Consider the following 23,065-nt stretch of genomic DNA (forward strand, 5'->3'; position numbering starts at 1 on the left):
TCTGCGTTTTTATCCGTATGCTACTTTAACATTAACGACCTCAACTGTGTTAGTTGTGTTACCGTAGTTTGGATTTCATTTCAGCGCTACCTTCATTTCAACATGCATCCTAAATGGCACCCTATTCCCTATGTAGTTCACCACGTTTGACCAGAGCCCTTACAGACCCTGGTCAAAAACAGTACACTATGTAGAGAATAGGGTGCCATTTGAGAAGCATTCATAAATGTTATTGTTTTCTGTTAGATTAAACCATGCCATTCAGACAGCTCCGCTAACAATCGGGAACTCAGTTATAATTGGTGGACGTGGTAATAAAAGTCTGTTTCGTTGGAGGAGAAGCATCTGGATGAAAGACGATACGCCATTGGTTCATTTTATTTTACTGGGTAGAATATCAACAACAATATCAGCATTATGTCCAGGGTTCCCCTTCAGTAGTAAATGTTACTTTAGTAGTGTGTACCAAAGTACATCATTATCAACACAAACACTCAGCCCCCTGCCAGAGAAACCATATATACATATGTAACATTGCTTGAATTAAAATGTTTTTTTATTCATGTGTTCAGAAATATGGGTGAGTGATTAGAAAAACACGACAACAAAGATTGATCATGTTGCCAAGGTTACTTTTTTTTTTTATCCTTTATTTAACTAGGCAAGTCAGTTAAGAACAAATTATTATTTTCATTTACAGCCAAGGAACAGTGGGTTAACTGCCTTGTTCAGGGTTAGAACAACATATTTTTACCTTGTCAACCTGGGGACTCGATCTTGCAACCTTACGCTCTAACCACTAGGCTCCAGATATCCCAGAGAACAGAAAACAGACACACCTGGCAAAACAAATGAGTAATGAAAGTGTGTGAAACGTGTCATGTTAAAATGAAAGAATTACAATTTTAAGAGTTAGTTGGACAGGGGAGCTAAGCTGGCAAACCACTGGGAATACTCGCTTACTGGACCATCTCAAACTTGAAAGGAAAAATACTGGGACATAAAATTTAAAGTGAATCTTCCTTAGTAAGGCCAGGCCCCCCCACCCTATCTATTTTTTCCCTCTTAATCACATCACAATCAACTTTTACCAGGTAAATGTAGACACAAATACAACAATACTTTCTTGGGAAATATTGAATTGAAATATGCAAATGATGTGATATCTCATTGAATATGCGCATCAAACATTATATAGAATCCAAACTTGACAAAATATAAAAAATGACCTGAACAAAAATGACCTGCTTCTGAAGCTGAGAAAAATGAGTTGACGTGTGGAAAGAGTGACTTTCGGGAAATGACGGTTAAAGGGAAGTACAATGAATTTAGACTGAATCACCATCTCTTCCCAGTAAGTCCAGTTTATTACCTTCTCTATGAAATGGCCTTTTTAAATTATGTGTGATTCAATGTAGTGAGCCATGCAATTATGGATGTATGTCCATTTGAATCCTGAACTAAATATATACATTTACATCAAGTTTTGACATTTTTGTTTACTTTTTGAAAGTACTAATATTAAATAAATCTAAAAAAGCAAAAGTAGATGCAAAAATGTAATTACATGTCAATGTCACTGGTTTTTTTCCAATCTAAAAGAGCTGAGAGAGGGTCTATGACTAGAGGAGATGCTATCAGTCAGTCCTATTCCGATCTACTCTCTCTCTCTGTGTGTGTGTGTGTGTGTGTGTGTGTGTGTGTGTGTGTGTGTGTGTGTGTGTGTGTGTGTGTGTGTGTGTGTGTGTGTGTGTGTGTGTGTGTGTGTGTGTGTGGCCAATATAAGTTGACCTACTGTCTGCACACTGTGTTTTGCCCATGGCGTGATTAAGGGAGCATTTAGGGTGACGATGATTGTGTCCGCACACATACTCTTTAATTAGGTTATCAAACCTCCCAATCGATTAAACCTCCCTCTTTGCTGTTTCCTCGCGCGACGCCCATCACTTCCCCCTGTTGGGCACGCGGTGCGACAGCCTAAGTCTTCCCCCTGGCCTGGCCGGTCACGGACAATGGGTCACGCTAACCCCGGGGGGATTGGTGAGGGGAGAATCTGTCTGGTCATGGGTTCTGTTTTCTGTTCTGCACAGGTCCAAACAGGGTTCTGACAGGAAGTGAGGTAGGCTGGGTCGGAGCGGTAAAGCCACAGGGCTTATGGGTAAAGAATAGGCTCTATTGTGTCAATTGTGCAGAGGGGATTTGGAGTCACAGTAGAGGCAGTCTGCTGGAACGTGATGTGGCTGGTTGGCAGCCTCTAGATGGATGGATGGAAGGTTGGCATGGACAAAGACGGAGAGAGTGATGGGCAGAGGGGTGGGGTGTGGAGAAGATGGTGGGTAAGGGGTGAGGGTGAGAGTTGGGCAAGGGTGTCAGACTAGGGCTCTCTCTGCTGGTTGGCATGGACAAAGACGAGAGGAGCTAGGATCGGGTAGAGGGGTGGGGAGAAGATGCTGGGTAAGGGTTGTAAAAGGGCATAATGGTAAAAGGTGAGGGTAAGGGGGTGAGTAGCAGACTAGCATTGGATAAGGCTGTCGACCCTAGTGGGTACTGGGTTTGATTAGAATTGTGTGTTTGTGTATGTATGCCACTGTTCCCTCTGGCTCTGTGTAATTGCTTATAATTGAGCAGGCAGGGTGAGACATCTGCTGTGATCCATCTGTCTTTAATATACACACACACACACACACACACACACACACACACACACACACACACACACACAGTAGCTACTTGCATCTGTGTGAGTGTGTGTGAGCATTCATGTTTGTGTTTGTGTACGTGTGTGGTACACTTCATGCCGGCACACATGCCATTCCTCAGTTACTATTTGTCAATCATCCCTTCCCTCCTTCCTGTTCCGATACATTCTCTTTCCATGGCCTCTTCAGTACTACACTATATGTTTCGTGACCAATAAGGTATGCAAAAAGTTAGAAATTTGCAGGGAGGAGGAAAGGGGGAGGAGAGGGAAGGAGGAGCAAGGAGGGATGAAAAAATCCCTGGGGTGATGAAGTTCAAAGAAGGAGAGAGAGGGGGAGGGGTGGCCATTTTACCTAGACTCAATAGACACTGATCTTGGGTCAGTTTTGTATTTTCCCCTCTAAAGGTTAAGGTTGGGATTTGGGGAGGGGAAGCTGATCCTAGATCTGTACCTAAGGGACACTGTGTATGGATATTATTTTCAGGGACGTAGTGAGACCATTTGTTCAGTACTCTCCCTATCTACTCTGTATACACACACACACACACAGGAATTTTAGCTTAGTTTTCAAACAGCTAGATTTTCATTCCATGATGCAGTGGTGAATGTAGTTTTCCGTTTTATCTTTCTCTCTCTTTCTCTCTTTCTCTCTCTCTCTTTCTCTCTCTCTCTCTTTCTCTCTCTTTCTCTCTCTCGCTCGCTCGCTCTCTCTCTCGCTCTCTCTCTTTCTCTCTTTCTCTCTCTCTTTCTCTCTCCACTGTCAATCAATCCCTCCCTTTCTATGTAAGTAGGTTTAGTATTGAAGGACTCAAAAGCCTAAAGCGCTATCTCCCCTGACGTGAGCATGATTTCAATAAACCCTATTTAATCTATATAGATCAGATGGAGATCCTTACCACTAAATAAATGAATTAGGACATTTTAGGTGTGCCGCAGAATTGTTTTATCCCATCGAGGTGTGCCATGGTTCAAAAAAGGTTGGGAACCACTGCAGTACAGTACGGTACAATACAGGACAGTAGAGTTTTATTCAGTAGAGTACAATATAGTACAGTTTAATTCAGTAGAGTAGTGTACAGCAGAGTACAGTACAGTTTAGGTAAGTCGAGTACAGTAAAGTTGAATTCAGTAGAGTACAGTACATTCAAGTAAAGTAGAGTACAATACAGTACAGTACACTATGCTTTACTTTTCTTTACTGTGCTCTACTGTATTGTACTCTACTGTACTATATTCTACTTTGCTTTACTGTACCGTGCACTGTATTGTAATGCTGTAACGGCTCTCGTTTGTGGAATGACCGAACCAAGGTGCAGCGTGGTAGGCGTACATTGTCTTTTTTTTTTGATGACACCAAAAGCAAAATAACAACGACAAAAAAACGAAAGCGCACAGTTCTGTAAGGCAAAGAAACTATACAGAAAACAAGATCCCACAAAACCCAAAAGGAAAATGACAACTTATATGTGATCCCCAATCAGAGACAACAATAGACAGAGGCCTCTGATTGGGAACCACACACGGCCAAATACAAAGAAATAGACTTTCCCACCCGAGTCACACCCTGACCTGACCAAACATAGAGAATAAAAAGGATCTCTAAGGTCAGGGTGTGACAAATGCACCGTATTGTAATGCACTGTAGTCTGCTGTGCTGGACTGTACTGCACTGTGCGTTCCAAACTTGTGAAATATAGATGTCTATGATTGGCTCAGATTTGGTCTGGTGTGGAATGTACCAAATCTGAACCCATAATATCTTTGTTTTGGCCACATCAGGGCCGGTCCAGACTGGACCAAATCTGAACCAACATAGCCGTTTAAATCAAGGCCGGACTGCACCAAAAAATGACCAAACAAAGACTTTCGGTCAGGACCAAAAAAAGATGTCCAAAAGACGTTGCCGTCGGTAACGTCTTAGTGGGTTGAATGTGGTAACCCTTCAAAGTACAAACAGTGTAGTTATTCCCTCCGTAAAGCAAACAAACAAGCAAAACGTCAGTACAGAGACAAAGTGGAGTCACAATTCAACGGGTCAAACATGAGACGTATGTGGCATAACACAGTGCCATGGACGTGGCCCGCTCCCAAGGACTGTGGGTTCTCATTCTCCGTGTCCGACGTGAGTAAGACATTTCAGTGTGTTAACCCTCGCAAGGCTGCCGGCCCAGACGACATCCCTAGCCGCATCCTCAAAGCATGCGCAGACCAGCTGGCTGGAGTGTTTACGGACATAGTCAATCTCTCCCTATCCCAGTCTGCTGTCTCAACTTGCTTCAAAATGTCTAACATTGTTCCAGTACCTAAGAAAGCAAAGGTAACTGAACTAAATTACTGTTTTTTAAATTGATTTAACTCGGCAAGTCAGTTAAGAACAAATTCTTATTTACAATGACGGCCTACCCCGGGCCTGCACCGCCCTATGGGATTCCCAATCACGGGCGGTTGTGATACGGCCTGGAATCAAACCAGGCTGTAGTGATGCCTCTAGCACAGAGATGCCGTGCCTCGAGAGCCCCTTGACTATCCCCCAGTAGCACTCACTTCTGTCATCATGAAGTGCTTTGAGAGGCTAGTTAAGGATCATATCACCTCTACCTTACCTGACACCCTAGACCCACTTCAATTTGCTTACTGCCCCAATAGATCCACAGACGATGCAATCGTCATTGCACTGCACACTTCTCTATCCCACCTGGACAACTGGAATACCTATGTAAGAATGCTGTTATTGACTATATGCACAGCCTCCAAGCTCATCATCTGTCTGAACCCCGCTCTGTGCATCTGGGTCCTGGACATCCTGACGGGCTGCCCCAGGTGGTGAAGGTAGGAGACAACACCTCCACTTCACTTATCCTCAACACAGGGGCCCCACAAGGGTGCGTACTCAGCCCCCTCCTGTACTCCCTGTTCACCCATAACTGTGTGGCCACACACGCCTCCAACTCAATCATCAATTGTATGCCTGATTACCAACAATGACGAGACAGCCTACAGGGAGGAGGTGAGGGCCCTGGCGGAGAGATGCCAGGAAAATAACCTCTCTCTCAACGTCAACAAAACGAAGGAGCACCCCCTATCCACATCCACAGTGCCTCTTCAACCTCAGGAGGCTGAAGAAATTTGGCTTGGCCATCCTGTCGGTCTGTATCACCGCCTGGTACAGCAACTGCAACTCCCGCAATGGCAGGGCTCTCCAGAGGGTGTTGCGGTCTGCCCAACACATCACCGGGGGCACACTGCCTGCCCTCCAGGACAACTACAGTATCCAATGTCACAGGAAGGCCAAAAGGATCATCAAGGACATTAACCACCCAAGCCACAGCCTTTTCACCCCGCTATCATCCAGAAGGTGAGGTCGGTACAGGTGCATCAAAGCTGGGAATGAGAGCTTCTATCTCAAGGCCATCATACTGTTAAATGGCCATCACTAAATGGCTACCACCCGGTTACTCGCCCTGCACCTTAGAGGCTGGAAGTTTACAAAAGTCGGAAGTTTACATAAACTTAGGTTGGAGCCATTAAAACTCGTTTTTCAACCACTCCACACATTTCTTGTTAACAAACTATAGTTTTGGCAAGTCGGTTAGGACATCTACTTTGTGCATGACACAAGTAATTTTTCCAACAATTGTTTATAGACAGATGATTTCACTTATAATTCACTGTATCACAATTCCAGTGGGTCAGAAGTTTCCATACACTAAGTTGACTGTGCCTTTAAACAGCTTGGAACATTCCAGAAAATGATGTCATGGCTTTAGAAGCTTCTGATAGGCTAATTGACATAATTTGAGTCAATTGGAGGTGTACCTGTGGATGTATTTCAAGGCCTACCATCAAACTCAGTGCCTCTTTGCTTGACATCATGAGAAAATCTAAAGAAATCGGCCAAGACCTCAGAACAAAAATTGTAGACCTCCACAAGTCTGGTTCATCCAGCAATTTCCAAATGCCTGAAGGTACCACGTTCATCTGTACAAACAATAGTACGCAAGTATAAACACCATGGGACCACGCAGCCGTCATACCGCTCAGGAAGGAGACACGTTCTGTCTCCTAGAGATGAACGTACATTGGTGCAAAAAGTGAAAATCAATCCCAGTACAACAGCAAAGGACCTTGTGAAGATGCTGAAGGAAACAGGTACAAAGTATTTATATACACTTTAAAACAAGTCCTATATCGACATAACCTGAAAGGCCACTCAGCAAGGAAGAAGCCACTGCTCCAAAACCGCCATAAAAAAGCCAGACTACTTTTTGCAACTGCACACGGGGACAAAGATCTTACTTTTTGGATACATTTCCTCTGGTCTGATCAAACAAAAATAGAACTGTTAAGCCATCGTTATGTTTGGAGGAAAAAGGGGGAGGCTTGCAAGCCGAAGAACACCATCCGAACCGTGAAGCATGGGGGTGGCAGCGTCATGTTGTGGGGGTGCTTTGCTGCAGGAGGGACTAGTGCACTTCACAAAATAGAACTGTTTGGCCATAATGACCATCCTTATGTTTGGAGGAAAAAGGGGGAGGCTTGCAAGCCGAAGAACACCATCCGAACCGTGAAGCATGGGGGTGGCAGCGTCATGTTGTGGGGGTGCTTTGCTGCAGGAGGGACTAGTACACTTCACAAAATAGATGGCATCATGAGGTAGGAAAATTATGTGGATATATTGAAGCAACATCTCAGGACATCAGTCAAGAAATTAAAGCTTGGTTGCAAATGGGTCTTCCAAATGGACCATGACCCCAAGCATATTTCCAAAGTTGTGGCAAAATGGCTTAAGGACAACAAAGTCAAGGTATTGGAGGGGCAATCACAAGGCCCTGACCTCAGTCCTATAGCAAATTTGTCGGCAGAACTGAAAAAGTGTGTGCAAGCAAGGAGGCCTACAAACCTGACTCCGTTACATCAGGAGGAATGGGCCGAAACTAACCCAACTTATTGTGGGAAGCTTGTGGAAGGCTACCCGAAACGTTTGACCCACGTTAAACAATTTAAAGGCAATGCTACCAAATACTAATTGAGTGTATGTAAATTCTTAAAATTCAGTGGTGATCCAGGAGGGATCATTCCCTTAGACAGAGAATTTTTACTACGAATAAATGTCAGGAATTGTGAAAAACTGAGTTTAAATGTATTTGGCTAAGGTGTATGTAAACTTCCGACTTCAACTGTACGTAGACATGGAATCACTGGTCACTTTAATAATGTTTACATATTGCTTTACTCATCTCATATGTATATGCTGTATTCTATTTTACTGTCACTCCGACATTGCTCATCCTAATACTTAAATATTTTTTAATTCCATTATTTTACTTTTAGATTTGTGTTTTGTTGTGAATTGTTAGATATTACTGCACTGTTGGAGCTAGGAACACAAGCATTTTGCTACACCCGTAATAAGATCTGCTAAAAAGGTATGTGACCAGTAAATTTGATTTAATTTAATTTAAGTGGTCTGTTGAAAAAGCTAACATACGGGTGATAGTGATGGGAAATTCCGCTCTTTTTACTGACTCAGATCGTTTCGACACGTTTAGGAAAAATAACATATCTTTCGACTCATTTTGTTCATTTGTGTCAGTAATGCCCAGAGCAAGCAGGATCCCCTACAGGCGACCGATGCATATGACAAACAGTCCGGGGTCGGAGCAGGTCTTTGGCGCTGCTGAGCCGGAGGAGCGTGTATCAATCCTGCTGTAGGACTCATTGCGGCCAGCACTAGCAGGTCAAACGAACTACTAAAATGAACGAGTCATCCCAAAAAACGATTTATGACTCTCAAGTCAATAGAAAGAGGTGTTTGCAAACTGCACTTCACTATAACATAAGTGCATGTGACAGATGGGGAGCAATATTGCATATTCTGTTGCACTCTTCAGTTGGCTCCTCTTTCCTATATTAAGAGGGTTGAACAATGATTATTGTGATATAATGCTCACTTCATTGAGAACGTATGTGCCGTTGAAATGTGGCCATACTTGAAAATACATATCTACACTTTCTTTTCATTTTCATTCAGCACCTAAAATTCTCCTGATGACATTTTTTCAACGTCATTTTGTTTACTGGGAACAATGTTATTTTTCTCTTATTTTGCCGGCCAGGTCTGCACAATCCAAAAGAAACCTTAGACGTTCCCCCTCCACCTCTTATTGCCCCCTCCACCTCCTATTGCCCCCTCCACCTCCTATTGCCCCCTCCACCTCCTATTGCCCCCTCCACCTCCTATTGCCCCCTCCACCTCCTATTTCCCCCTCCACCTCTTATTGCCCCCTCCACAACCTATTGTCCCCTCCACCTCCTATTGTCCCCTCCACCTCCTATTGTCCCCTCCACCTCCTATTGCCCCCTCCCCTCTTATTGCCCCCTCCACCCTATTGCCCCCTCCACCCCCCTCCACCTCCTATTGTCCCCTCCACCTCCTATTGCCCCCTCCACCTCCTATTGCTCCCGCCACCTACTACTGCCCCCTCCACCTCCTATTGCCCCCTCCACCTCCTATTGCCCCCTCCACCTCCTATTGTCCCCTCCACCTCCTATTGCCCCCTCCACCTCCTATTGCCCCCTCCACCTCCTATTGCCCCCTCCACAACCTATTGTCCCCTCCACCTCCTATTGCCCCCTCCACCACCTATTGTCCCCTCCACCTCCTATTGTCCCCTCCACCTCCTATTGCCCCCTCCACCTCCTATTGCCCCCTCCACCTCCTATTGCCCCCTCCACCTCCTATTGTCCCCTCCACCTCCTATTGCCCCCTCCACCTCCTATTGCCCCTCCACCTCCTATTGCCCCCTCCACAACCTACTGTCCCCTCCACCTCCTATTGTCCCCTCCACCTCCTATTGCCCCCTCCACCTCCTATTGCCCCCTCCACCTCCTATTGCCCCTCCACAACCTATTGTCCCCTCCACCTCCTATTGTCCCCTCCACCTCCACCTCCTATTGCCCCCTCCACCTCCTATTTCCCCCTCCACCTCCTATTGCCCCCTCCACAACCTATTGCCCCCTCCACCTCCTATTGCCCCCTCTTGCCCCCTCCACCTCCTATTGCCCCCTCCACCTCCTATTGCTTTCACCGTGGACATACTTTCACTGGGATCACAGAATAACATTGTGTGATGTCTTTTCTGTAAAAATATATAAAAAAAGAGCTTGTTTTAATCCTTCTAGCAGATGGATGCTTCCTGTACCCTCTTTAGAGAGCTACTGTAACGGCCTAATAGGGTCAACTCTGTCTCTGTGTTAGGTAAGAGGTCTCCGTAAAGGTGTTTGCTAGACATTCGTTGAGACACGGAGGAAGACTGCGAGAGTTATGTCACAGTAGTTATCAAAGTGTCATACCTTACAAACACCTTTACAGTGACCTCTTATCTATCACAGAGTAAAAATGTGTTCTATTTGGAGAGCGATGGAAGGGAAACGATCAGGCAGGCAGGCAGACAGAGAGAGAGAGGGAGAGAAAGGGGTGAGAGAAAGTGGCCAACTTGTCTACCCCAACGATTTATATATACACTAGATGACTGATAGGGGGTGCTGTGTTGAAGCCGCCATGCCCATGCCATTGTAAAAAAAAAAAAAAATGGGAAGCTATATAACTGCATTTATTAATGTACATTCGTTTTTGCCACATTTATTATATTACAGACAGCTTAATGCATACTTGTAAATTAAATAATGTGAGTTAAACATACAAATACAAAAAAATTTTTTTAAATTCCTTAAAGTATATATTTTTTTGTTTACTAATGTTACTGTCCCCAATACAACAACAAAATATTTAAATACATGTAATTTTGTCCTTGAAATATTTAATTTAAATACTGTAGAATTCTATTCACTCCTATGAAGGACTGCTCCCTATTGAGGAATGCCAATATGGCCGACCAGTCGGACAAGACATAGCGTCAGCAATCCAGTGTTTATATACATCATTGGACCAACTGCTACATACTTGTATGTTTAGAACCAGGTGTGAGGCCTTTAAGCAGATCACTGCCTACACCTAACCTCTCCCTGTCATTAAGACCTATGTAGATGGTTAGGGATAGAGAAGTCACCCTTAGGCACAGATCTAGGATCAGCTTACCTTCCCAGAAACCTTAACCACTAGAGGTGAAACACCCTAACAGACCTTGGATCAGTGTCTATGACAAGTTCATTCTACTCTCATTGTAAGCAGCAGGGCTAGCATTAGCCATTGGTATCAGCACCAGTGGGAGTTTGTGACTTAAGTTGAGTCTAACCACTGATACAGAGTCAGATTTGTATCTCCATATATGTCAGGGTTAGGGTCAAGAGGTAGAGTAATCTGATCCTAGATCTGTGGTTAGGGGCAATTTCGACATTCTTCTGGTTAGCTCTGGTCCTGGCCAGGTTGATAGGGTTGTGTCTGGAGGCAGATGTTATATATCTATAGGACCAGGTGGTGTGGTGCAGAAATTACCCCTCTGTGTTTGTAAACTGACTCTGCCTTCCACTAATGGAGGGGTGTGTGAACTCTGAATTTGCTGTCTGAGTGTGTCCATCACGTGTTTTTGAGTCATCCCAGTCGAGGAATTCACTAAAAGCTCAGCCGCTCTCCTGACTCGTCTTAAGAACCCCTCTCCCCCTCACCCCCTTCTCTCCTTCTCCCCCAACCGAATGTGCTCCCTGCCCCTCATCCACACTTCTACTCACCCTCTCCCCTACACCAAAGTGCTCCCTGCCCTCTTATACAGCTGGTGTAAACTAGGACTATGACGATCACATGTCAGGGTGTTAGTTTAACCCTCTCCTAATCCATCCACCTCAGATTATTACTACCATTGGCTTCGCTGCTTTTAACTGTCATCACCTGGGGAGGGCAATAACTGCTCTCTGTCACCGCCCTGTGGTGAAGGTTGGGTGATGCACGTTTAGATCTGTTGTAGCCCTGTCTGTCTTGCACACATTTGTAGGGAAAATATCTGTTTAGGCAAATATACACTTCCAAACACACATACTGTGTAGTCTCCCTCTGTCTCTTTCTCAGGGCCAGAATATCACCATTTGAATCGGATACCCCCGTCTATAGCCACAAGCCTCAGCATGCCCACAGTGGAGTCTCTTCATTGCTATAGATTAAAGACGTATAGCACAATCACCACCACATCTAGCTACGTCTATATACTCAGGGGTTTCGTAGAAACTTGCTTCCTCGTCAAAATGTGCCATCACACCAAGGTTATTGTAGTAAACGAAAACTGAAACTAAAACTAACACTAATCATGAAAAAACAGCTTAGTAAACTGATAAGAGTTTCAGTATAGTTTTAGTTTTTCAAACAGGTGTTAATTATTTTATTAATTAACACACCTGTTGGAAAAACTAAAACTATACTGAAACTATTATCTTTGACTCGAAAACGAGCTATATTCAAATAAAAACCATCATGAATTATGTTCAGTTTAATTTTTTTACCTGGTCAAAACTCGAATGGGGATTTCAATGGCGTTTTCAAGCTTTTGGTGGGGTATTCAAGCTACTGAAGCTGGTGGGTAAATGTGGCCAGGATGTAGCTATGTTTCAAATAGGCCTAGCTTGTGAATCACTACAGAGAGGAAGAGGACAAGCGAGAGGCATGACTCTTCCCAAAATCTGCCCCCGCAAAAAATACAGCGAGAAGTGGGTATTTTTTGTATGGAGGTCAATGAGAGAATGTCAAATTTGGTAAAAAAAAAATCAAATGTACAGTATTTGCTCATTTGCTACTTCAGGCTTATTTGATAGAATATGGTGTAGGTCCTTATGAATGTACTGATATAAGTGGATGCACGTGGCATTCCTGCAACTTTGAGAAAGAGTTGTGCCTGTTGTTCACACGTGTATCTGCCCTCTCATTGGCTAGAATGTCTGTGCCTGATCCCACGTCCTCACCGCCTTTGCAGACATTTATTCTCATTATTAGTGCGGTCGGTCCAGTATCTTGTCAGTATATAGATAATCTTTGATCACAATTACTAGTTATCACTAACTAACGGGGGAAAATATAAGTAAAACTAATATAAAAACACAGAACTATAATAACCTTGCATCACACAAACACAGGCACGAACACACACACACACACACACACACACACACACACACACACACACACACACACACACACACACACACACACACACACACACACACACACACACACACACACACACACACACACACACACAGAGATAAAACTTAAAACAAGATGGACACCTTGCAATGTGTCGTTGAATGTTCCCTCACGTTTAAACTCCCTCTCACCTCTTCTCCTCCTCCCCAAAGGTCACCTCTGCTTCCCTTTATTTCAAGGACTTCCTATGATGTCATGTATTTGGTCATGGAAGTTAACATCCCCTCTTTCACCATCTCCTCTTCTTTCTCCCTCCAGAAGAGGAGTCCTCTTTTGAGGATATAGGACACTCCAAGCTTAGGTCCCTTCTCACCATGTATTTCCCCTCTGTGTCTCTCCAGGGGCGTCCAGGGGCCTTGGGGCCAGTAGGACCCAGTGGACCAGAGGGCTTCCCAGGTGACCAAGGGCCTTCAGGGCCCAAAGGAGAAAAGGGTCATGTCGGACTCGGGGGCCCCTCTGGGCTGAAAGGAGAAAAGGGGCCTATGGGCGTCCCTGGGTTCCCAGGAACCGACGGAGTCCCAGTGAGTATTGTAGTACACGCACGCACGCACGCACACACACACTCACACACAACCTAACCCTATATTTCCCTCTAGGGTCACCCAGGTGCGGACGGTGGCAGGGGTCTACCGGGAGCAGACGGGTGCAACGGTACCCAGGGAGAACCAGGTCCCAGAACTCTAAACAGTGGAATACCTGGAGTTCCAGGACTCTCTGTGAGTAACATCTATTATCTGAACTGTCTACTAGCTACTGTACTATTATTGTCTGTAGCTGTAGGGTTGTCCTCTGTAGCTCAGTTGGTCGAGCAGGGCTTTTGCAACACCAGGAGAGTGGGATTGATTCTCTGCACCACCCGTACGTAAAATGTATGCACTAAGTCGTTTTGGATAAAAGTGCCTGCTACAGTGCCTTCAGAAACTATTCTCACCCCTTGACTTTTTCCACATTTTGTTCTGTTATAGTCTGAGTTTAAAATAGATTACGTTGAGATTTGGTATCACTGGCCTACACACTGGCCATAATGTCAAAGTGGAATTATGTTTTTAGACATTTTTACAAATGAATTAAAAATGAAAAGCTGAAATGTCTTGAGTCAATAAGTATTGATCCCCTTTGTTGTGGCAAGCCTAAATAAGTTCAGGAGTAAAACTTTGCTTAATAAGTTGCATGGACTCTGTGTGCAATAATAGTGTTTAATATTATTTTTTTATGAATACCTCATCTCTGTACTCCGCACATACAGTACAATGAACTGTTAGGTCCCTCAGTTGAGCAGTGAATTTCAAACACAGATTCAACCACAATGACCAGGAAGGTTTTCCAATACCTCGCAAAGAAGGGCACCTATTGGTAGATGGGTAAGAAAGAAAGAAAAGCAGAGATTGAATATCGCTTTGAGCATGGTGAAGTTATTAATTACACATTGGATGGTGTATGAATACACCCAGTCACTACAAAGATACAGGCGTCCTTCCTAACTCAGTTGCCGGGGAGGGAAAAAATAGCTCAGTGATTTCACCGTGAGGCCAACGGTGTCTTTAAAACAGTTACAGAGTTTAAAGGCTGTGATAGGAGACAACTGAGGATGGATCAACAACATTTTAGCTACTCCACAATACTAACCTAAATGACAGAGTGAAAAGAAGGAAGCCTGTACAGAATACAAATATTCCAAAACATGCTTCCTGTTTGCAATAACGCGCTAAGATAATACTTCAAAACAAACGTGACAAAGAAATGTACTTCATGTCCTGAATACAAAGCATTATGTTTGGGGCAAATCCAACGCACCACATCACCGAGTACCACTCTTCATATTTTCAGGCATGGTGGTGGCTGCATCATGTTATAAGTATGCTTGTCATCGGTATGCTTGTCATCTTTTTTTGCTGAGCACAGGCAAAATCTTAGAGGAAGACCTGGTTCAGTCTGCTTTCCAACAGACACTGGTAGACAAATTCACCTTTCAGCAGAACACTAACCTAAAACACAAGGCCAAACATACACTGGAGTTGCTTACCTTAGACGACATTGAATGTTCCTGAGTGGCCTAGTTGGAGTTTAGACTTAAATTGGCTTGAAAATGGCTGTCTAGCAATGATCAACAACCAACTTGACAGAGCTTGAAGGATTTAAAAGCATTTTTTTATTGTGCAATAGTTGTACAATCCAGGTGTGCAAAGCTCTTACAGGCTGACCCAGAAAGACTCACCTCTGCAATCGCTGCCAAAGGAGATAATAACATGTTACTCAGGGGTATGCATACTTATGTAAATTAGGTATTTCTGTATTTCATTTTCAATACATTTGCAAACATTTCTAAACACATGTTTTCACTTTGTCCTTTGGGGGTGTTGTCTGGGTGAGATAAAAAAAAAGATATATATTTCATCCATATTGAAATCAGGCTGTAACACAGCAAAATGTGAAATAAGTCAAGGGGTATGAAACACTTCTGAAACGCACTGTAAATGGCATATATTATCATTGTTCTTATTATCATTGTCGTAGAGTATCTTTGCACTGTAAGACGAAATGATCTAGTGTAGTGTGTGTTGAACCAGACTGGATTCGCTGTGGGCAACAACCTTCATTTACATCAGTACTACATGACTGTAACGAGAGTCATCTAGTAACAGCTGGTGGTTAGAACGCTGGGCCGGTAACCAAAGCGTTGCTGGTTTGAATCCCTGAGCTGACTGGTGGTGGTGGTGGGGGTCTGCATGGAGTGAGCTGGCAGCCGGAGGGTTACAGGCTTTAATGTGCTATGATCTCTCTCTTTCTCTCTTTCTCTCTCTCTCTCTCTCTCTCTCTCTCTCTCTCTCTCTCTCTCTCTCTCTCTCTCTCTCCATCAGGGTCCCACTGGTCCTAAAGGACAGAAGGGAGAGCCTGTATACGTTGGACTCAGTGGGGTAACACACACACACACACACACACATAAGGATATTATCAGGAGAAGTTTGACATTCCTTCCTCTCCCTCCTTCCCTACCTCATCTTTCCTATCCTGGAGATTGTTTAGAGAAAGGGAGATGATGTTGTTGCTATAATCTCATCCATTGAGGTCAGTCTGACCTGAAACGGACTCTCCTTCCTTCCTCCCTACATCCCTCTTTCCCCCAAGTCTATGTTTATAATGAACTGGGGCCAGTTGTTTAGCTCACAGTTTATCTTGTGTCCTTACAGGGAGTTCCTGGACCGGATGGTGTACCTGTAAGACATCTCATTACTATACATCAATATACTGGATTTCTTTCTGCATATGTAGTGTATTCGATAACTTGGTGTGTTCCTGACCGGGTTTTATGTGTTCTGTGTTCCTGACCCGCTTTTCTGCGTTGTGTTTCTCTCCGTAGGGTCCTAGAGGTCCAGACGGAGGTCCCGGTGACTTCGGCCCTCGAGGTCCTGATGGATTCCTGGTACGTACACACACACACACGCGCACACACACACATGCACACACACACACGCACACACACATGCACACACACACGCACACACACACACACACACACACACACACACACACACACACACACACACACACACACACACACACACACCTGTCTGTGTTGATCTAGATACAATATACCATGAATATACTGTATGTGCTCAGTATATTACAGAAACTATGTTATCCCAAACAGTGTCATGACAACCTTTGCGTTACACAGAGTGTTTGTCATGTTTAATCTACACATTGGTTAATAAGACTAAAGCCAGTGACTTGGGGGAATATACCTCTCTTATTGTCTCTTGATGACTGTCTATTTTACAATAGAATCTAATAGATCTAATAGATCGGTCTTCTCTCCGACTGACTTCCTGTCTGTGTTGTGTTGTTTTTCTCCAGGGTGCTCCAGGCCCCCCCGGTCCCCCTGGCCCTGTAGTAAGTACTGGACAACACTAGATAGGGGAAAACTCCTGACCCTTCAGTAGTTATAGGCCTGGAGTTTTCCTGCTCTGCTAACATGATGCCCCTGGCCCTGTAGTAAGTACTGGACAACACTAGATAGGGGAAAACTCCTGACCCTTCAGTAGTTATAGGCCTGGAGTTTTCCTGCTCTGCTAACATGATGCCCCTGGCCCTGTAGTAAGTACTGGACAACACTAGATAGGGGAAAACTCCTGACCCTTCAGTAGTTATAGGCCTGGAGTTTTCCTGCTCTGCTAACATGATGCCCCTGGCCCTGTAGTAAGTACTGGACAACACTAGATAGGGGAAAACTCCTGACCCTTCAGTAGTTATAGGCCTGGAGTTTTCCTGCTCTGCTAACATGATGCCCCTGGCCCTGTAGTAAGTACTGGACAACACTACAGTGGTGGAAAAAGTACCCAATTGTCATACATTTTACTCAAGTAAAAGTCACTCAGCAAAATACAGTACTACTTGAGTAAAAGTCTGAAGGTATTTGGTTTTAAATATACTTAAGTATCAAAAATAAAAGTATAAATCATTTCGCATTCCTTATAATAAGCAAACAAAACTGCCCGATTGTCTTGTTTTTACTTATTGATATGTATAGCCAGGTGCATTCTCCAACACTTTTGTGTTTAGTGATTCTGTCAGTGTGTGTGAATTGGACCATGTTGCTGTCCCGATGAGCATTAGAAATGTAACAAGTACTTTTAGGTGTCAGGGAAAATGTATTGAGTAAAAAGTACATCCTTTTCTTCAGGAATGTAGTGGAAAAGTTAAAGTTGTCAAAAATATAAAAAGTAAAGTACATATACCCCAAAAACCGACTTAAGTAGTACTAAGAGTTTACTTAAGTACTTTACACCACTGCAACACTTAGACACATGACCTGAAAGTCCTGCTCAGACTGAGGCTGTCCTAATATGGACACCGTACTGACCTCAGAGACAGCCTGTCTGCTCCATAGAAACTAATAAGGATCTCTATGGTGGAGACAGTGTAATGACACCACCAACCCGATAGGGGGGAGTGTGTGTACTAAATAACTAAAAGCTGTGTACATGTTGCTTTTGTCATAATGGAGATTGTCTGTTGTTCATTCTAAGTTATTAGAATACAAATGCTATGTATACAAATGCTATGTCTACAAATGCTATGTCTACAAATGCTATGTATACAAATGCTATGTCTACAAATGCTATGTATACAAATGCTATGTCTACAAATGCTATGTATACAAATGCTATGTCTACAAATGCTATGTCTACAAATGCTATGTCTACAAATGCTATGTATACAAATGCTATGTCTACAAATGCTATGTCTACAAATGCTGTGTCTACAAATGCTATGTCTACAAATGCTATGTATACAAATGCTATGTATACAAATGCTATGTATACTCAGTCCATACTGGGGACTTTTGTTACTGGTGACTTATATGGAGACTGTTATAATGACTGTTATATTACAGAACCAGTCAAAAGTTTGGACACATCTACTCATTTAAGGGTTTTTCTTTATTTTGACTATTTTCTACATTGTAGAATAATAGTGAAGATATCAAAACAATTAAATAAGGAATCATGTAGTAACCAAAAAAGTGTTATATATATTGCATATTTTAGATTCTTAAAAGTTGCCACCCTTGATGACAGCTTTGATGACAGCTTTGCACACTCTTGGCATTCTTTCAACCAGCTTCACCTGGAATGCTTTTCCAACAGTTTTGAAGGAGTTCCCACATATGCTGAGCACTTGTTGGCTGCTTTTCCTCCACTCTGGGGTCAAACTCATCCCAAAGCATCTCAAATGGGTTGAGGTCGGGTGATTGTGGAGGCCAGGTCATGTGATGCAGCACTCCATCACTCTCCTTGGTCAAATAGCCCTTACACAGCCTAGAGGTGTGTTGAGTCATTGTCCTGTTGAAAAACAAATTATAGTCGCTCTAAGTGCGAACCAGATGGGATGGCGTATCGCTGCAGAATGCTGTGGTAGCTATGTTTGTTAAGTGTGCCTTGAATTCTAAATAAATCACAGACAGTGTGATCAGCAAAGCACCATCTCACCTCCTCCTCCATGCTTCACGGTGGTAACCACACATGCAGAGATCATCCGTTCACCTACTCTGTGTCTCACAAAGACATTTGGACTCCACCGGTCTAATGTCCATTGCTCATGTTTCTTGGCCCAAGCAAGTCTCTTCTTATTATTGGTGTCCTTTAGTAGTGGTTTCTTTGCAGCAATTTGACCATGAAGGTCGGATTCACGCAGTCTCCTCTGAACAGTTGATGTTGAGATGTGTCTGTTACTTGAACTCTGTGAAGCATTTATTTGGGCTGCAATCTGAGATGCAGTTAACTCTAATTAACTTATCCTCTGTAGCAGATGCAACTCTATGTTTTCCTTTCCTGTGACGGTCCTCATGAGAGCCAGTTTCATCATAGCGCTTTATGGTTTTTGCGACTGCATTTGAAGAACGTTTCAAAGTTATTGAAATGTTCGGCATTGACTGACCTTCTGACCTTCTTAAGGACTTTCATTTCTCTTTGCTTACATGAGCTGTTCTTGCCATAATATGGACTTGCTCTTTTACCAAATAGGGCTACCTTCTGTATACCACCCCTGCCTTGTCACAACACAACTGATTGGCCCAAACACATTAAGAAGGAAAGAAATTCCACAAATTAACTTTTAACAAGGCACACATGTTAATTGAAATGCATTCCAGGTCATGAAGCTGGTTGAGAGAATGCCAAGAGTGTGCAAAGCTAACATCAAGACAAAGGGTGGCTACTTTGAAGAATCTCAAATATAAAATATGTTTTGATTTGATTAACACTTTTTTGGTTACTATATGACTCCATATGTGTTACTTCATAGTTTTTATGTATTCACTATTATTCTACAATGTAGAAAATAGTAAAAATAAAGAAAAACCCTTGAATGAGTAGATGTGTCCACATTTTTGACTGGTACTGTATATTGAACAAAAATATAAACGTGGCATGCAACAATTTCAACGAGTTCATATGAGGAATTTTCAGTTCATATAAGGAAATCGGTCAATTAAATAATTAAATGAGGTCCTAATCGATGTATTTCACATGACTGGGCAGAGGCGCAGCCATGGATGGGCCTGGGAGGGCATAGGCCTACCTACTTGGGGTGCCAGGACCAGCCAATCAAAATTAGTTTATACCCACATAAGGGCTTTATTGCAGACAGAAATAGTCCTCAGTTTCATCAGCTGTCCAGGTGGCTGATCTCAGACGGTCCCGCAGGTGACGAAGCCTAATGTGGTGGTCCTGGGCTGGCATGGTTACACTTGGTCTGCGGTTGTGAGGCCTGTTGGACATACTGCCAAATTCTCTTAAACAACGTTGGGGCAGCTTATGGTAGAGAAATGAAGATTATTTTCTCTGGCAACAGCTCTGGTGGACATTCCTGCCGTAAGCATGCAAATTGCACACTCCTTCAAAACTTTAGATATCTGTGGCATTGTGTTGTGTGACAAAACTGCACATTTAAGAGTGGCCTTTTATTGTCCTCAGCACAAGTTGCACCTGTGTAATGATCATGCTGTTTAATCAGCTTCTTAATATGCCACACCTGTCACGTGGATGGATTATCTTGGCAAAGGAGAAATGCTCACTAACAGGGATGTTAACAAACACATTTGAGAGAAAGAAGCTTTTTGTGCGTATGTGAAATCTCTGGGAACTTTTATTTCCGCTCATGAAACATGTGACCAACACTTTACATGTTGCGTTTACATTTTTGTTCAGTATAGTTACATCCATACAATTTTACAATGCTTGTCATGTGTAGGGTGATGTGTTGTTGTCCAAATACAATACCCACTCTTGTTTTCCAGGGGAGCCCCAGTCTAGGGTTTCAGGGGGAGCCAGGAGACAAGGTACGCACCAACAAAACAAAACAACACAACTAATTATAAGATGTTAATGATCGATTTTATTGATTAGTAATCGATTAATCATATCAGTTTATTAGGTCTTTAGCATCTTATTCGCTCACCCGACCCAACCAGAACTTCCCCTCACCCCGTCCAACCATATCTACTGTACCCCTTCTTATCACTCATTGGATTTTAGCTATATTGAGAAGTAATTGATTTATTACGTCAGTCTAAAGCTATTTAGACTGTTGAGAGTGTAATATGACATAATCTGCATCCCAAATGTCACCGTATTCCTTATATAGTGCACTACTTTTGACCAGAGCCCATTTGTCTTTCCCAATGGGAGGGAGACTGGCAACTTTATACTCACTGTAGATCAAATTAGATCAAACTGAAGACAGCCGGCTTAGGTTATTCTAGCTGTGTGTGTGTGTGTGTGTGTGTGTGTGTGTGTGTGTGTGTGTGTGTGTGTGTGTGTGTGTGTGTGTGTGTGTGTGTGTGTGTGTGTGTGTGTGTGTGTGTGTGTGTGTGTGTGTGTGTGTGTGTGTGTGTGTGTGTGTGTGTGCGTGCGCGCCTGCTATGTGTGCATGCGTGTTGAGGATGGTTAAAATGCATGATGAAGGATGTCTTTTTGACCCCTGTGTGCATGCCATGTAATCGTTCTTGGTGATGGTTTGACACATCCTCTTCCCCTCTATTCAACCTCCTCCCATCTCCACCACCCCCCCTGGACCTTACATACATCACATTACCCTTTAGCCCCAACAGTCCCTCCATCCATCTCTCCTGACCTCCTCCCTCATCCCCCTCTTCTCTCTGTTCTTTCCACTGACACATCTACCTCAATATATCACCAGTATCAGTGGTGGCGATTGGGTGGAGATATGGGAGGATGGGCTCATTGTAATGGCTGGAATGGAAAGAATGGAACGGTTTCATTACATGGTTTCCATGTGTTTGATACCATTCCATTCACTCCATTTCAGTCATTATTAGGAGCCATCCTCCCCTTCACCAGCCTCCTCTGGTTTGTTCCATCTCTATTATTTAAATATAATCTTGTCTTCAATGATTTTACAGTTTACCCCTGGTGTGTTTACAAATGCATGACAGTACTGCCACTGGGACGACTAGAGCCCTATGGAGGCGGCCATTTTGTTTCTCATTCTGAATCTGGACTCTTAACAAATCTGAACTCTAACAAATCTGAACGAAAAAAATCACAATCTAATATGTAATTGAAGGAACGAACAGTTGTCCTGTGGCATTACTAAAATAACATGTTTCCTTACTGTTGGATGGCAGCTCAGAGATTATTCTAGAACTTTTCATCACCCTCATAAAAGTCAATAATTTGTGGACTCTACTAAAAGTAGTCTTAGCACATTAGTTATGTACTGTCTGTCGCTTTGGATAAAAGCATCTGCTAAATGGCATCTTTATTACATCTGTGTTAAGACTACTTTTAGTTGGTAGAAACAGACAATAACATCTAGCATATTGTATCTATAAGATTCCCAACTAATTCTATGAACTCTATGTTGTATTATATTCAGCCTATAAAATCCACTTTATTGTAATATATTTCCAACCAATAAGATCTCTGAGCTGTCATGTGGGTGGGCGTGTCGTGGTCTGTGATTGGTGCTGGAATCACTTGCTCCTGCTTCCTGTGCTGCGTTATATTCCTTTGACCTTATTTGGGCATGTTGGTGCTGGAACATCATGGGAGTTTTGTCTCAGAATTCAGTATCCGTTGCATTTGACCACCAGTGAGAATGAATGACCCACTAACATTCACCACCGATCCATCAATGGCTAAATCCGCCATCTTGCCATCTTATCCTCCCTGCATGTATCTTGTTGTTCAACCCCCCAACAACAACAAACAAACAAACAAACAATAACAAACTACTAATTGGAAGTCGTGTTGAAAGAGGAACAGCTAGATTCACTGATAAGCCTTTTGGATAGATGACAAGCAAACATTTTAGTAAAGTCAGTTATTTATCACTTTAATTCAATTTTTTTCTATATTATATATTTTCTGTTTTGGCCTGAGGAAATTGCTCTCTAAATTGTTTTCTTCTCAGTGACGTATCGGAAGAAAGATAAAGTCGGCCAGAGCTCTCTCTCTCTCTCCCTTTCTCTCTTTATCAATCCCCCTCTTTCTCTTCAATTCTCTCTTTTATCAATCTCCCTCATACACTTTCTCTTACTCCTCCAATCCTATCTCCCCTTCTTCGTTTATGGGTTGTTCCACGAAATAGGTGCATTTTGCGTTCCTTTGATATTTTAAGTAGAAATTGTGAACCGATACTGTTATATTAAATGTTATATTAAACGAAGTGCCCTTTAGTTTAGACCACATGGA

General features: G+C 43.1%; 1 protein-coding gene across 4 annotated transcripts in view; it reads left to right on the plus strand.

Annotated features, from left to right (window-relative positions):
* The window catches only part of LOC139378814 (collagen alpha-6(IV) chain-like), a 166,629-nt gene that overhangs the window by 102,554 nt on the left and 41,010 nt on the right, over window positions 1–23,065 (plus strand). For all 4 annotated transcript variants that reach the window (XM_071121334.1, XM_071121336.1, XM_071121333.1 and 1 more), the window contains exons 5-11: window positions 13,190–13,369; window positions 13,445–13,564; window positions 15,707–15,763; window positions 16,037–16,063; window positions 16,207–16,269; window positions 16,704–16,739; window positions 20,647–20,688. In XM_071121334.1, coding sequence (XP_070977435.1) covers window positions 13,190–13,369; window positions 13,445–13,564; window positions 15,707–15,763; window positions 16,037–16,063; window positions 16,207–16,269; window positions 16,704–16,739; window positions 20,647–20,688 — 525 coding nt within the window. The remainder of the gene's footprint in view (window positions 1–13,189; window positions 13,370–13,444; window positions 13,565–15,706; window positions 15,764–16,036; window positions 16,064–16,206; window positions 16,270–16,703; window positions 16,740–20,646; window positions 20,689–23,065) is intronic.

Source organism: Oncorhynchus clarkii, chromosome 21 (genome assembly GCF_045791955.1).
Source record: "Oncorhynchus clarkii lewisi isolate Uvic-CL-2024 chromosome 21, UVic_Ocla_1.0, whole genome shotgun sequence".
Classification (NCBI taxonomy): Eukaryota; Metazoa; Chordata; class Actinopteri; order Salmoniformes; family Salmonidae; genus Oncorhynchus; species Oncorhynchus clarkii.